Source organism: Anolis carolinensis, chromosome 1 (assembly GCF_035594765.1).
Source record: "Anolis carolinensis isolate JA03-04 chromosome 1, rAnoCar3.1.pri, whole genome shotgun sequence".
Taxonomy (NCBI): Eukaryota; Metazoa; Chordata; class Lepidosauria; order Squamata; family Dactyloidae; genus Anolis; species Anolis carolinensis.
The window spans coordinates 156449680-156463360 of NC_085841.1; the positions used below are offsets into that span (position 1 = coordinate 156449680).

The 13681-nt window shown below is 36.1% G+C and overlaps 2 protein-coding genes across 15 annotated transcripts in view; one reads left to right on the forward strand and one right to left on the reverse strand.

Moving 5' to 3' along the window:
- The window catches only part of supt3h (SPT3 homolog, SAGA and STAGA complex component), a 293254-nt gene that overhangs the window by 235951 nt on the left and 43622 nt on the right, over positions 1 to 13681 (reverse strand). The gene's annotated exons all lie outside the window — the stretch shown is intronic.
- The window catches only part of runx2 (RUNX family transcription factor 2), a 250911-nt gene continuing 248539 nt past the window's right edge, over positions 11310 to 13681 (forward strand). For 2 of the 7 annotated variants that reach the window (XM_062957019.1, XM_008116717.3), the window contains exons 1-2: positions 11314 to 11652; positions 11863 to 11985. In XM_062957019.1, the coding sequence (XP_062813089.1) occupies positions 11928 to 11985 (58 nt within the window). In that variant the 5' untranslated portion in view covers positions 11314 to 11652; positions 11863 to 11927. Of the gene's footprint in view, positions 11653 to 11862; positions 11986 to 13681 lie in introns of those variants that run through there. The other 5 variants (XM_062957029.1, XM_062957011.1, XM_008116687.3 and 2 more) reach the window with 5 other exon arrangements.

Here is a 13681-nt window from a genome sequence, read left to right on the forward strand (position 1 = left end):
AGTCTGGCAAACAGAGGTCGGGAGGGGAAGAAAAGACTCTGTAACAGCAAATGTGTATGAGACTTTAAGAATGCCCAGAGTAAATTATCCACAATAGGCCATGTACTAGAACAGGATGGAAAGATTTGGAAAAAACAGAGAACTTGGTCTGAAGTTGCAGTAATAAGAAAAGAATAATTGAAAAACATGAAAAATCAATCCAAATAACTTGAACACTAAGAGAATATACCAAATTCTCAAAGGGACCTTTGGGATGCTAAAACAAGTACAGGATGAATCTCCATCATGCCTAAAATATAAACTAAAGAAATCACTGGGCTCAAATTCAACTTGAGCCCAGTAGTCAGATGTAATAGAGTATCAGAAAGAAGAAATGCAGGCAGAAAGACTTAACCACTTAATTGGTTCACAGAATCAGGGAATTCAAACACATGGTTCCATTTCTGCAGCCGAAAGTGGTGCTCTCAAATAATACTGATCCAGCTTACCACATGAACTGCCTGAGTATGGCCCATATTCAGGGCAACATATTGGGGGCAACTATAAAGCAATGCTTTTCGGGCTATCTGGCATCAATTATTTTTTCCAATGTACCAGGGACCAGCCCTAACTTTGAGTGCATGGGCTGCTTCTTTCTTTCCTGGAAGCTTCCCAGGAACCAGGAGCCAATGGCTCAGGGAACAGTGTTGTTCCAGGGACTACCTCTGCAAGTAGCACTGCTGCAAAGTACTCTCCGCAATCAGAACTATAACTGATAAAGATAATTATGTCCATTTGTGCCACAGAATTAATTCCAACTTTTCAGGTATGAAGAATATTGTACACACAGCTGAAAAAAAAACAGCATTCACATATACAAACATGTAGAACATCATCTTCCACCAATGCCAGAAAAAAGACTTGTAAACAGAAATCAATTTTCTTAAATTCTGTATACCCAACAGGATTTTTTTAAAGTGGAAAGATAAACTGCCAGTCCTTTCTGTCCATGCCTGCTCCCAAACCCTCAATGATTCTTTGTAATTTGTCTGAAATAGAACTAAATTAGGTATTCCTCACAGCTCTTTCATCAATACATGTTTAACTTGTAGATTATCCCACAAAGTTTTACAATTGTTTTATTTTCCCAAAGTCTGGTATCATTTTTCTTGAAACTGAGCTATAAACAAGAGTGATACACAGCTACAGCAAACCTACTGTAAACAAAATTGGGTACCACCAAGTAACAAACTGGTATTTACCTTTCTTGTTAAGAAAAACATCATATACATCAAAAAAGAAACAACAAATGGTCTAAAATACCATAAAACGCCAAAGACAACTTTAAGTGTGCATACATTTCTTTTTACAGTATCCAACACTATATATTGAAAAGGCTATGATACTAAGTGAAGTTCTTATTTACATTAACATGGAACACTGCATACCTCTGTTACACTGAGATTATATGACTGTGATGTGATCCAAACGTTGGTAGCTCTTGAGTGGAAATGTACCAAGAAGGGACAGAAAGCAGAAGAAGCATTATAGTATTAGAATAGATGTACTAGTTAACAGTGTATTCATGGGCACTCTTCAAACTGCCAATATTTTACAGTCCAGATACAGAGCAGAACTTTTGACAGTTACTTTCAGTGCCATTCTTTAATACACTATGCATGAAGAAAAAATATTGTACATCGTTATGGAAACTGTTCTTCTCCTAGCAGTATCAGTGGTAACAATGCATACCAAAAGACACACAAAACAGAGACCAATAGTTAACTTTTCCAAGTTTCTTCTGATATTTTAGTGTCTACTAGTTCAATAATTTAAAGCAATTTCTTTCATTCCTACTGAAAAGAATTTATGTCCAAAATCTACACACTTCCTACTAAAGCATCTGGAACAAGTATAAATGTGAAGCTAGCCACAAAAGTACATTGCCTACCAATACCTTTGAAAGAAGGGGCCTGAGAAAACTGTACAGATAACATGAACATTCAGCTATAATATTTCATCCTGAATCTCATCCGAGGATTTAAAAGAATTAGTTTTTATTTTTCCCTTGGGCAAATTGCTGTGAGGTAGGTTTACAAATACGATTAAAATCTGCAATTGCAATTACTAAAATAAATGAAAAATCTATAAGCAGCAGTGAAACTGGCATGCAACATACGAATTTTCAAGAACCATATTGCTAAAAATAAGCTTACAATGACTATTTTAAAGCCTGTGTGTGGTCTTACCCATATATTTTGGCAAGATGCACTTTCTTAAACCACAGCTAGAGTCATCCAACAGCAGTGGCACTGGAGAGTCTCTGTCTCACCTGTCAAAGTTGAAGAACGTTGTTCAGCAGACCACCATGAGGACATGGATAGGATCCATCGTACTGCAGCAGCTGTTCTTGATAAGCTTTTATTAACTATAGAGAAAACCCTTTTTCTGTAGGAGAATCACCTTTAATGTGTAGGACCTTTAGCATGTGCATACAACTACCCTGTTTCCTCTAAAATAAGACATCTCCAGAAAATAAGACCTAGTAGAGGTTTTGCTGAATTGCTAATTATAAGGCCTCCCTCGAAAGTAAGACCAAGTAAAGTTTTTGTTTGGAAGCATGCCCGCCAAAGAGAACACCAGACCAGGCAGGATCGGTAAATGTGCGTAGAATAGAGTGTTGTACATGGAAATATTGGTAGTAACAAGAAATTCTTGATAGGATTCACAGTTTGACTGGTTATGCTGGTTTGTGATGACAACTACCATACTGTACAGTATATAATAAATGTTCATTTTTTTGTTCAACAATAAATGTGAATTCTTCTTCATGGAAAAATAAGACATCCCCTGAAAATAAGACCTAGCGCATCTTTGGGAGCAAAAATTAATATAAGACACTGACTTATTTTCGGGGAAACACGGTAGGCAGCCTATGTCATTTCTATAACTGCCTTTTACATGGCTATCTGTAGTTCATGCCATTCTGGAACAACATTTTGAAGGCATCACCAACACCTTAAGGCACTTCTTATACCCACAACTGTATTAAAATGCTTTGATTGCAGTAACAGACTATGAAAGTGTTGTAATACTTTTTATGGGTTTTTAAAGGGGATTTTTTCACCATTCTCTGTAAAAGTAAACCACTCCATATCAGAACACAATGTGGCTAAAATGTTTAATATTAATTTAATCACATTTATGAACTGTCTCATATTAAGCAAAAGAAGAATACATCAAAAGTACACAATGGCAAAGTAATACAAGCCTAAATTTATATAGAAAATTCAAATAATATATGAATATTCATAACTCACACCACCCCTGCTTCACACCCAATAATTAGGTATTTAAACTAACAAAATAAGAACTGCTGAACTGATGTTAAAATGGTGTGACAGTTTTCTGGGGATGTGAACATTACCTAAAAATTGTTCGGTCTACTAGCCACTGAGCATAAAGGGTCTAGATTACTTTCACTTTTCCCAATATATTTTTAGAGTATTAACTAGCACAGTTTGGATATTATTTTTCTTTGGTTTTGTCAGTAGCATGTTTGAAATAAATTTTATTAAGTGGTAGTGTAAGTAACATTGCATTGTGGGTACCAGTTTCCTGCTTTAACCTAGCCACATCCTAAGCTGTTATATGACACTGGCGTCCCATGTTTCATGCAAAGTTGCCTTTTTTTTATGGCACAGAAAGCAAGACTGGAGGATAAAGGGGGAAAAGATAATGATTTAAACGACAGTATATCCTTCAGAATATTATGTTTTGAAATAAAAATGCATTACTGTATTTAATGAATTCTGAAATACAACATTACAGAAAATGTATTTTGTAATAGGAACACACAAAAAACTGGTTTCGTCACTTTCTCAGCATATTTGGATACTGATTTTGGATACCAGCCTCATTCCACCTGGAGAAGCAAAGAGCCTTGAGGAAGCAGTTTTCAGGGTTCCTATTCCCTGTCTATCTAGAGACAGGGACTTGGAAGCTTCCTCAAAACTTCCACTCATTTTCCTAATAGAGTACAACTAGGGGATTGCAGAGACCATCCGAACCATAGCCCTAACTTAACGGAACAGGCAGACAGGATGCCTCTAGCACTCTTCTTGTTCTCTCATTCACAAATCCGTTCAAATGTAAGAGAGGTAGCAGGCTCATAGCCACTGACTCAACTTCCACACTAGTGTATTATTTTATTATGACACAGCAAACAAGATAGATATGCTGGATTTCATATCACAAAATCACAAGTCGAACACTTCCCAAGTGTCTAGGACTGTGTGATGTATTTTCGGATGATGCATACAGATCCCAGTAGGGTGGCCTTTTGCAGTTGGCAGATCGTGATTTTCTCAATGTCTATTGTTTCCAAATGCTGGCTGAGATCTTTTGGCATGGCACCCAATGTGCCCATCACAACCGGGACCACCTGCACTGGTTTCTGCCAGAATCTTTGAAGTTCAATCTTGAGGTTCTGATAGCGGCTGAGTTTTTCCTGTTGTTTTTCGTCAATGCAACTGTCACCTGGGATGGCAACATCAATGATCCAAACCTTTTTCTTTTCCACAACTGTGATGTCTGGTGTGTTGTGTTCCAGAACTTTGTCAGTCTGGATTCGGAAGTCCCACAGTATCTTTGCGTGCTCATTTTCCAATACTTTTGCAGGTTTGTGATTCCACCAGTTTTTTACTGTTGGGAGGTGGTATTTGAGGCATAAGTTCCAATGAATCATTTGGGCCACATATTTGTGCCTCTGTTTGTAGTCTGTCTGTGCGATTTTCTTACAGCAGCTGAGGATATGATCAATGGTTTCGACAGCTTCCTTGCACAGTCTGCAGTTTGGGTAATTAGATGATTTTTCTGTCTTGGCCTTAATCGCATTTGTTCTGATGGCTTGCTCCTGGACTGCAAGGATCAGGCCTTCTGTCTCCTTCTTCAGTGTCCCATTTGTAAGCCATAGCAGGTCTTCTCCTTATCAGGTTTTCATAATAAAATTTTCATATTATTATTATTATTATTATTATTATTATATTTATACCCCGCTTTTTCTCTCCACAAAGAGACTCATCCTAGACCTCCGTATCTTGGAGAAAGTATCTTAAATGTGCATTGCACATTTGCATACGCACGTGCAGACATATCTCTCATAACAAAGCTTATGACAAAGAAACTCCTTTTCACGAAGTATAATTACTCCTACTCAGACATCTCTCTCTCTCCTTATCATATCTAGCTAGAAGATTTTTAGCAGCATCAGCACTAGGAGGAAGACAGACATCAGGTTGCAGAAGCACAGCTGCAATAAACAATCCAATAGGCAAGGATCGAGCTGAGAAAGAGAATCTATTTTAGCAGATTCTACTGGATGTGCCTGCCTACAACAGACAAGGAAAATGGCAGCTGCTTCCAGGATTCTTTATTGAGTGTGTATGAACAGTAAAGAGAGACATAAAAGAATCACAGATTAATTTGCTTCAACCAGCTAGCTCAAGTATGTTTTTTGAAGATAGTCTGCAAGTCCAACAAAATGGAAATAAGAATAGAAACTCTGAAAGAAAAATAATCCCTGAATGAATTCTAGAAGAAGTCTTAAGGGGCTCCCTAGAAAATTCAACATGTTTTGTTTATTTATGTAAGGTTCAACCAATATGATTTTTTTTAATTTCACATTTGCGTATTTGTTAACTTTAGTTTTTAAAAATTACCAAAAAATCTTCTTTCTTCTTTCTTTCTTTCTTTTTTTCATTCTCTCCCTCCCTCCCTCGGCATTTCCTATTTTCTGTTAACTGATCTATAGCTGCATTTAATTTTGTGAATTGATCTATAACTGTATTTAAGGGTGAGAAATCTTTTTTAGTCTGAGGGCCAAATTCAATTTCATGGAAATTGGCAGAAGAGGAATCATAGAAGTAAGAGTCAAAGACCAATGGTGGAGGCCCAGAGAACAGAACATTTTAGCTTTAAAGGCCTTACTACCAGTAACTAGGCCTTATAAGAATGAGGGAAACCCACGTACAGAACCCAGAAACCATGGCACTATGGTGTTGTGGATAAGGGTGAAATAACATCTGGGAAAGGTGTGGAGCTTGAGGTTTGCCACCTTTCTCTTAGAATCGACTTTTGCATTCTGCTCAAAATATGAAAGTGCCCTCCATGGGTTACTTGACTATATGAATGAAAGCTTAAGAAATGGATTCTAGGCACTCAGCTTAATGAAGACCTTCCAACCTCCCCCTTCAGACACACCTTAGGAGCTGTGAATGTAAGTCAGAAAAAGATCTCAAAACAGAGAAGGCCTCGAGCCTTCTTCAAAGAAGATGCAATTCCATCCCATCCCCAATTTCCTCTTGGAGATGTATTTATTTATTTATTGTGTCAGAAGCAAGCTGAAGGTACAAGTCATAATGTATTTGAAAACACAAAGTTTAAAAAGTTTAAAAAAAAACTTGGCATTATACTAAATGTCCTTTGGGAAGAGATAAACTGGATCCCTTTTTTCCTGCTGCAGCTGAAGATTACTCCAGCATCTTAATAAATGTGAGAAAAAAATTAAATACAATAAACAAATATAACTAATAAGTCTGTTGAACAAAAAGGGCACCTTGTGTGTTCCTATCACAGCTTCTTAAACTGTGGTCCCAACCCCAAATGGAACCCTCTTAGCTCAATGTTTGGGTCATGAAATTTTGGCAACAGTAAAAGGTGTCTGAATGCCACCCACTTACACCAATCTGTTAGCGACAAGGTGCAGCGTTTACAGTGGACTCTGCAGAAAATGCTTCAGCTGTACTCCATAAAAAGGAAAGTTAGCCTATTTGTAAGCAAGCCTAACAAATGTTGATTCATCAGTAAATCTGCTATCGGAATTTAAGATGCAACTGAAGACCCATCTCTTCCGGAAGGCCTATCCAAACAATTTTCACCTGTGAATTTTAACTTGCATTTTACCAGTGTATATTTGTTATACGTATTTTAATTGTTTTATCACACTGTATCCCACCTCAAGCTATGAGGAGAGGTGGGTAATAACTGAAGTATTATTATTATTACCTATTTTATATACCTACATACCTGGGGTCACATAATCATTTCTCAGGCAGAAATTGGTTGCAAGCATGAAAAGTTTTAAAAGTTAATATATGCTGATACTGTTCCCACTATTTAAGTTGATATATGCTGTCACTGTTCCCCTATGAATATTGAAACCATTCTAATTAATTAATAAACATTCTGGCTGAGGAAAAGGTTTTAATGATAATATAACAACCTTGCTAATATCTAATATATTTCAAATGTAGAAGCATGTTGATGCAAAATAGTGAGTTATTGTAAATATAATATTTGGGGATGTTATGCTAAGTATTATAGCATTTTGGAATGATATAGAAAGCTAGTAAAAGTACAAAGGAGAGTGGCTTGCAGCTTATTTATAGAATACAGTCACATTGGCCTTAAATGGTACATAATTATTTTGCATTATTGCAATGGAGTTCAAACTAGGATAGCAGTGGCTACCAGTTAGTTTTAAAAGGCATCCTGCAGACATTTCACAGAACGGCCAAAATGGAAATATTTTCTATAGGCTATTAATACAAGGTATTTTTCAGAAAGAAAATAGACCACTTAGATCTGTTATAAAAACAAATTATTTCAAGACGAATAAATTTTCTGAAATGTATTATTTACATTGTATGCTTAAAAGCAAATAAATATAAACATTTAAACACAACACAAAAAGTGAGGATTACACGTTTGCCAAAAGGAATTAGAACATGTTATGGTTCAGTAGGCTGTATGGGTTGGAGAAACATACCTTGTTCATGATTTTATGGTAAAATAGATCCAAATGCACTATTGACCATGCTGTTAATATAAGGTGGTGCAGGGTTGGACCATTCTTTTAAAATTATTTCCTCATTCATGTCCAAAGATATTCTTGGGCCAACTAACTTAGAAAAATGAATGTTTACTTTTAGATTTAAAAACATATTATTATTATTTTATTTTACTTATTTATATCCCAACTTTCTCCAAATAATGGGACCCAAGGTTAATAATAATAATAATAATAATAATAATAATAATAAAACTTTATTTATATCCCGCCACCATCTCCCCACGGGGACTCGGGGCGGCTTACATGGGGCAGTAACAACATAAGAACAAAGTATAAGCAACACAATACAATCACAATATAAAAAGATAAAACAATAATACAATATAACAATATAAACAACAATACAAGATAAAAATTTCATTTAAAACACTTAAATGGTACCAAGGTTAACTACTTGTTAAAATAATGCAAGTTAAAAATAACACATATATGAAAAAAATAATATGAAGACATCTACCTTCATTGTTGTTGCTACCAAACTGCAATAGAGATTTCTGGACAATACTGGTGTCACATGGTAAAAAAAAGTAACTTTCAAGGTTTGCTTCAGTTTTTGGTTCAGAAATCATTGCTGCTGATGGTTCATAACATAAATAAAACTATCTTTACCTTCACACATATCTTTTTAAAACAAAAAGGACATATTGTCACTTTATTTTTATCTTTGCAAGATGTATAAGCCATTTTAAAGAAGACAAACCACAAAGCATGTTTATATTTAAACCTGCGTTATAGAACTTGTCACACCATATTTCCAAAAAACCCAAGAAATATTCACAAATAAAACTACAAAAAGGTCAGAGTAATACACACACACACAAGCTTCCCTGTTTCCCCCAAAATAAGACTTACCCCAAAAATAAGACGTATTATGATTTTTCAGTATTTCTGAGGACGCTTGAAATATAAGTGCTATTTCAAAAATAAACCCTAGATATAGTTCATTTAAAAAGTCATTTTGGAAAAATAAGACTACCCCTGAAAACACCCTAACACATCTTTTGGAGCAAAAATTAATATAAGACCCTGGGGATACAGGGTATACAGAAACACAAAGATTAGTGTTAATTGACTACAAATGGCCTTAAAGAATTTCATGTTCACTCATATTAGGGAAATGATTTAAATTATTTAACCATTCAAGAGTCAGGTTGCTGGAAGAACTACAGATTTCAAAAATATGTCAATATATAGCTTACAGCTTTAAGAAAAAATGTATCTTCTATTTCAAGCTTCAAAGTACCTTCTAACCGTGGTTTGCTTACCAATATTTCCAAGCAAGAAAAAATAAGCTCAGAAATATGCTGATGCTCCTAAGTAAATATCTTCAATCCTATATACATTTACATATTCATTTACCTAGGAATAAGTTAGACTGGGAGCCAGCATGGTATAGTCCTGTGAGCACTGCATTGACTTTATTTCCAAGTATCATTCATAGTATCAAACAATAACAAGTAAAAACCTAAAACTGCTAAACAAGTTTTTAAAAACATCCAGTCTAGATGCCATGTATAGTTGATAATATGATGTACACACATATAATATCAAGTTTTTGATTATATCATTTGCATCTGAGACATCATTCAAAGGAGTTGATTCTTTGAATTTACAGAAAGATCCTTGCTGTGGGCCTCTTGAAATATCTGATGATTGTTAGGTGTAGGGGAGGCAACTGTGAATAATCTAAGAATAATGAATGAGTATATAATGTATTCTAGAATAGGGCTTCATAAACATTTTTCCACTCGTGACCCCTTTCTGGGTATATAGGCATATAAGATAGGTATATAAACCAAACATTTACTAAATTAGCATTTACAAGGCTTGTTAAACAGGCTGACTTTCCTTTTCGTGAAGTATAGCTGAAGCATTTCCTGCAGAGTTGTTCCTAACAGATTTGTGTAAATCAGTGGTTGGCATTTGGAAACCTTTTACTGTTTTTGTGATACCAACACTGAGCTAATGGAGTCCCATTTGGGATCCGGACCCACAGTTCACCTAGAGAACTGGTGAGAGAAAGCTTCTTTAAAAGATGCAAAGGTGCCTTTTGAAAAATGTGTTTTAAAAGCTACTAAGCAGTGTTTGTGAAAGCTAGTTCTCCCCAACCTGCCAGTAAAACTATGAAGTACTAGGAGAAATAGGGCCAAAGATGAGAAAGTTTATGAAAGATGTTTCTCAGGGCCCTTCCACACAGCCCTATATCCCAGAATATCAAGGCAGAAAATCCCACAATTTCTGTTTTGAACTGGATTATATGCGTTCACACTCAGATAATGTGGGAATTTCTGCCTTGATATTTTGGATATAGGGCTGTGTGGAAGAGTCCCCAGGATATCTGAATCCACACTGCCATATATTCCAGTTCAAAGTAGATAATGTGGGATTTTATTCAGCTGTGTGGAAGGGGCTTAAATTCATCCAAAACACAAATGAGCAAATCAAAAATACTACAGTAGAGTACTCCTATTCTTTCACATACACAATATAATTTGATTCAACTTGAAACTTAAATCCTGGGCAGCTTCACTTTTTAATGATGGGCATGAATATAATTAAACAGCCCTTGGTAGATAATTGTATTCTGGCCCATTTTAAGAGGCCATATAAATATACACCTCAATCTGCCCAGACGGAACAAATGAACCAGATTCACATTCACTTTCAAAGAGAGCATTCCAATTACCTGATACCTTGCTTGCCAAAATCTGTTTACAGTAAGCACCTTTTTTTCCTTCTTTTTCTATAATACACTAAGTATATAATTATTTGGCATTAATTATCTCAGCAATACTAAACTCTCTATTCTATATCCTCCAACTCTCCATTTTAAAATGTAGAAGTTACCATATGGATCTGACAAGTTTTGTACGAAACAGAAAAGGTTGACATATAATTGCACTTAATAAAGCTGCCATCTAGCCTTGGGAGCACGTAACCTAGACAGACATGATTTAAGGTTTGCAAAAGAATCCCCAGACTAACACTTTGGTGACAGCCAATTACAGACCCAAAACACAGCCTCAGTAAGCTGTCTGCTAGTAGGACTTGAGGAAAGGTAAAGTTTCTTACAATGAGTTACAGATTCACAAGCAGAGGAAGACAAGAAAAAGAAAAACAGAAGGAATCCAGCAAATCTGAAGCAGACTCCAAGATCATGATAGAGTCCAAAGATGTAAATTACTGTAAATCATCACTGTTGTTCAGAATTTCACACAGACATTTGTGCCAATTCTGGCATGCTTCTCTACGGGCACAATTGGGGGGGCGGGGGGGTGGATAGAAAGAAGAGAAAAAGAGGAGGGAGAGTATAAACGAAGTTCTGCTGTCCATATGCTTAAACAGCACAGGGGTTTAGGCTGTTTCAGCATTTTGTATGCCCTCCAAATCCTCATGAGTCATAAAATTTAAAAAGCTATATCCTTCTGGATACCAGGAAGGACCTTACCACGGGCCTTTTGTCAGACTTTCAAAAGGGGGAGGAAAGAAAAAGCCACAGTGCTGGGCAGTCCCACTTTACTTGACTACTATGATGTCACCAACCACATGATTCTGTCTCTCCAGTAACAGTGCTTGCAAAAAAAGGGATTTTTAAAGCTTTTGCTTTTTTGGATTGTGTGAATGCTTCATTTGCCTCACAAACAACCACAGAACCACAAGTGCGGTGCAAACTTTCTCCAAAAGGACACAGCGAGAAGCCTTTGGTTTTTAAATGGTTAATCTCAACAGGTCACCAGCAGCCACTGAGACCAACAGAGTCAGTAAGTACTCTCAAACCACAGTCTATTCAGTAATAGTAGATCTGTCTAATATTTGCTTATCCCCCCTCCTTTTTTGGAATTGTTTTGTTTCTTTGCTTTTTGTAGCTTGTTACCCATACTGCAGAATTTTTTGACACAGAAGAGAAATATATGCACCCCGGGTATGCTGTAAAAACTAAAATCAAGCTTGGCTATGGTTTGTGATTTCAGTTTAAGGCGTCAAGCAGTTTTTGCACCAGAAGATAATCGCACACTGTGTGGCAGAGGGGAGAGCTATGGCATCAAACAGTCTCTTCGGCTCAGTGACACCTTGTCAACAAAACTTCTTCTGGGGTAAGCTACTGCATTTCAAAATGCTATGAAATATTGCTGATACTAATGAACTACGCATTATCCATTTCTGTTTTAATTGACACTGTTGAACATAGTGAAAATAGAACTGTGTAAACATCGGGTTTTTAAAAAAATATATACCTAGAATGGTGAAGTTAATACATTTTTCTATGCCTACAATTCCTTGAGCTACAGGTGTGCTCTTTATTTTGCAATTCTCTGAATAATCAGGCACCTATATAGAAAACATATGACTGTTGAAGTAAGCATTACAAATACAGAGTTACAATGTGGGCCATCAATATTAAACCAAATGCATGAAGGCCCATCAGCTTTTTTATTTATTAAGATTTATTAAAATAGTTATATCCCATTATATATCAACAAACTTCAGAACAACAGAATTCTTCAAATCTGTATATTGCAATCAAGTCAGGTAGAAGACAAAATAGACAGATCAACGTAGATCACAATATTCTGTTATAATAAGAAGGCCCCATATTCCCGTGCAAACAATACATTAACACAGAGAAACTATCCTCCTGTGTCTTACACTTTTCCATGTAAAAAAATTTAACTAATTTCTGATTAATTTATGTTAAGGATCATAGATGTTGGTAAATTTGTATATCTAACCTGAGTTATAATGTATTGATTCCTGTTCTCTGTGTTATAACTGTATTTACAAATACACGAAAAGTTTTTTAAAAAACAGATCGTGCTCTTCTGAAAATATTTACATACAAACTGAGAAAACCTTTTTGCAAAATAGAATGATGCAGATTGATGTGATACCTCCAGTGTTGTAAATGTTTTTAAAACCTTTGCCAATGCATCTTTTAAAACAGACGGCTTATAATATCATCCTAGGATAAGACGTAAACTCAGCAAAGGCACTGAATGAATGCAGTCCATGAGGAAAGTTCCCAAACTGTAAAGCAGCACCTCTAACAACCCTTTGATCTTGGCCATCTAGGATCTGTTTTTGAAATTATGTCAGTAACATATATTAATACCACATGAAATAAAGGACTGCCAAATTTTGTTTAAGAATACAAAATATGACTAGGAGTTCTCTACAGCATGCAGCAGTGCTGAGATCTTTAGCTTCTAAAGATACAATTGTCTAAACCCAAAGGCTTTTTGCCCAGCAGCTCTAGAGGTGTTTTTCCTTCCTTGGAAATACTACAAACATATTTTCAAAAATATCAAAACAAGATCAACACGGAGACAGAGGAAAAAAATCAAAACACTTACAATATTCCTTTAACGTTGTCCATCTGGTTCAAAATTATATTGAGGCTGTAAGCTAATAAATTTCTCTTTCTCTTTTAAGAGTGGGGGGGGCACTGGGGACCTGATTGATGCTTGAAATGCTTTCCGTGCAGGCACCCACCTTGTATTCTCCCTCTAGCTGATGGCCAGAGTTCCCTTTACCCCTCCTACTTCACACGTTTCAACTGGCTCTTGTCGAAACATATGAATCTAGTGCAATCTGCGAGCACAATTAGATATGAAGCAAGGCTTGTACTCATGGAACAGAGGGGCCTGTGTAATTTCTGATATACAAAGACATTTGAATGCATTACATAGACCTCTGCCTCAAAGCTGACTTTCCGAAAGTTTGTCACACTGAGCTCCACCGTAATTAGGCAACCAGCATGCTAAAATGTGGCACAGAAAGTCAAGGCTTTTT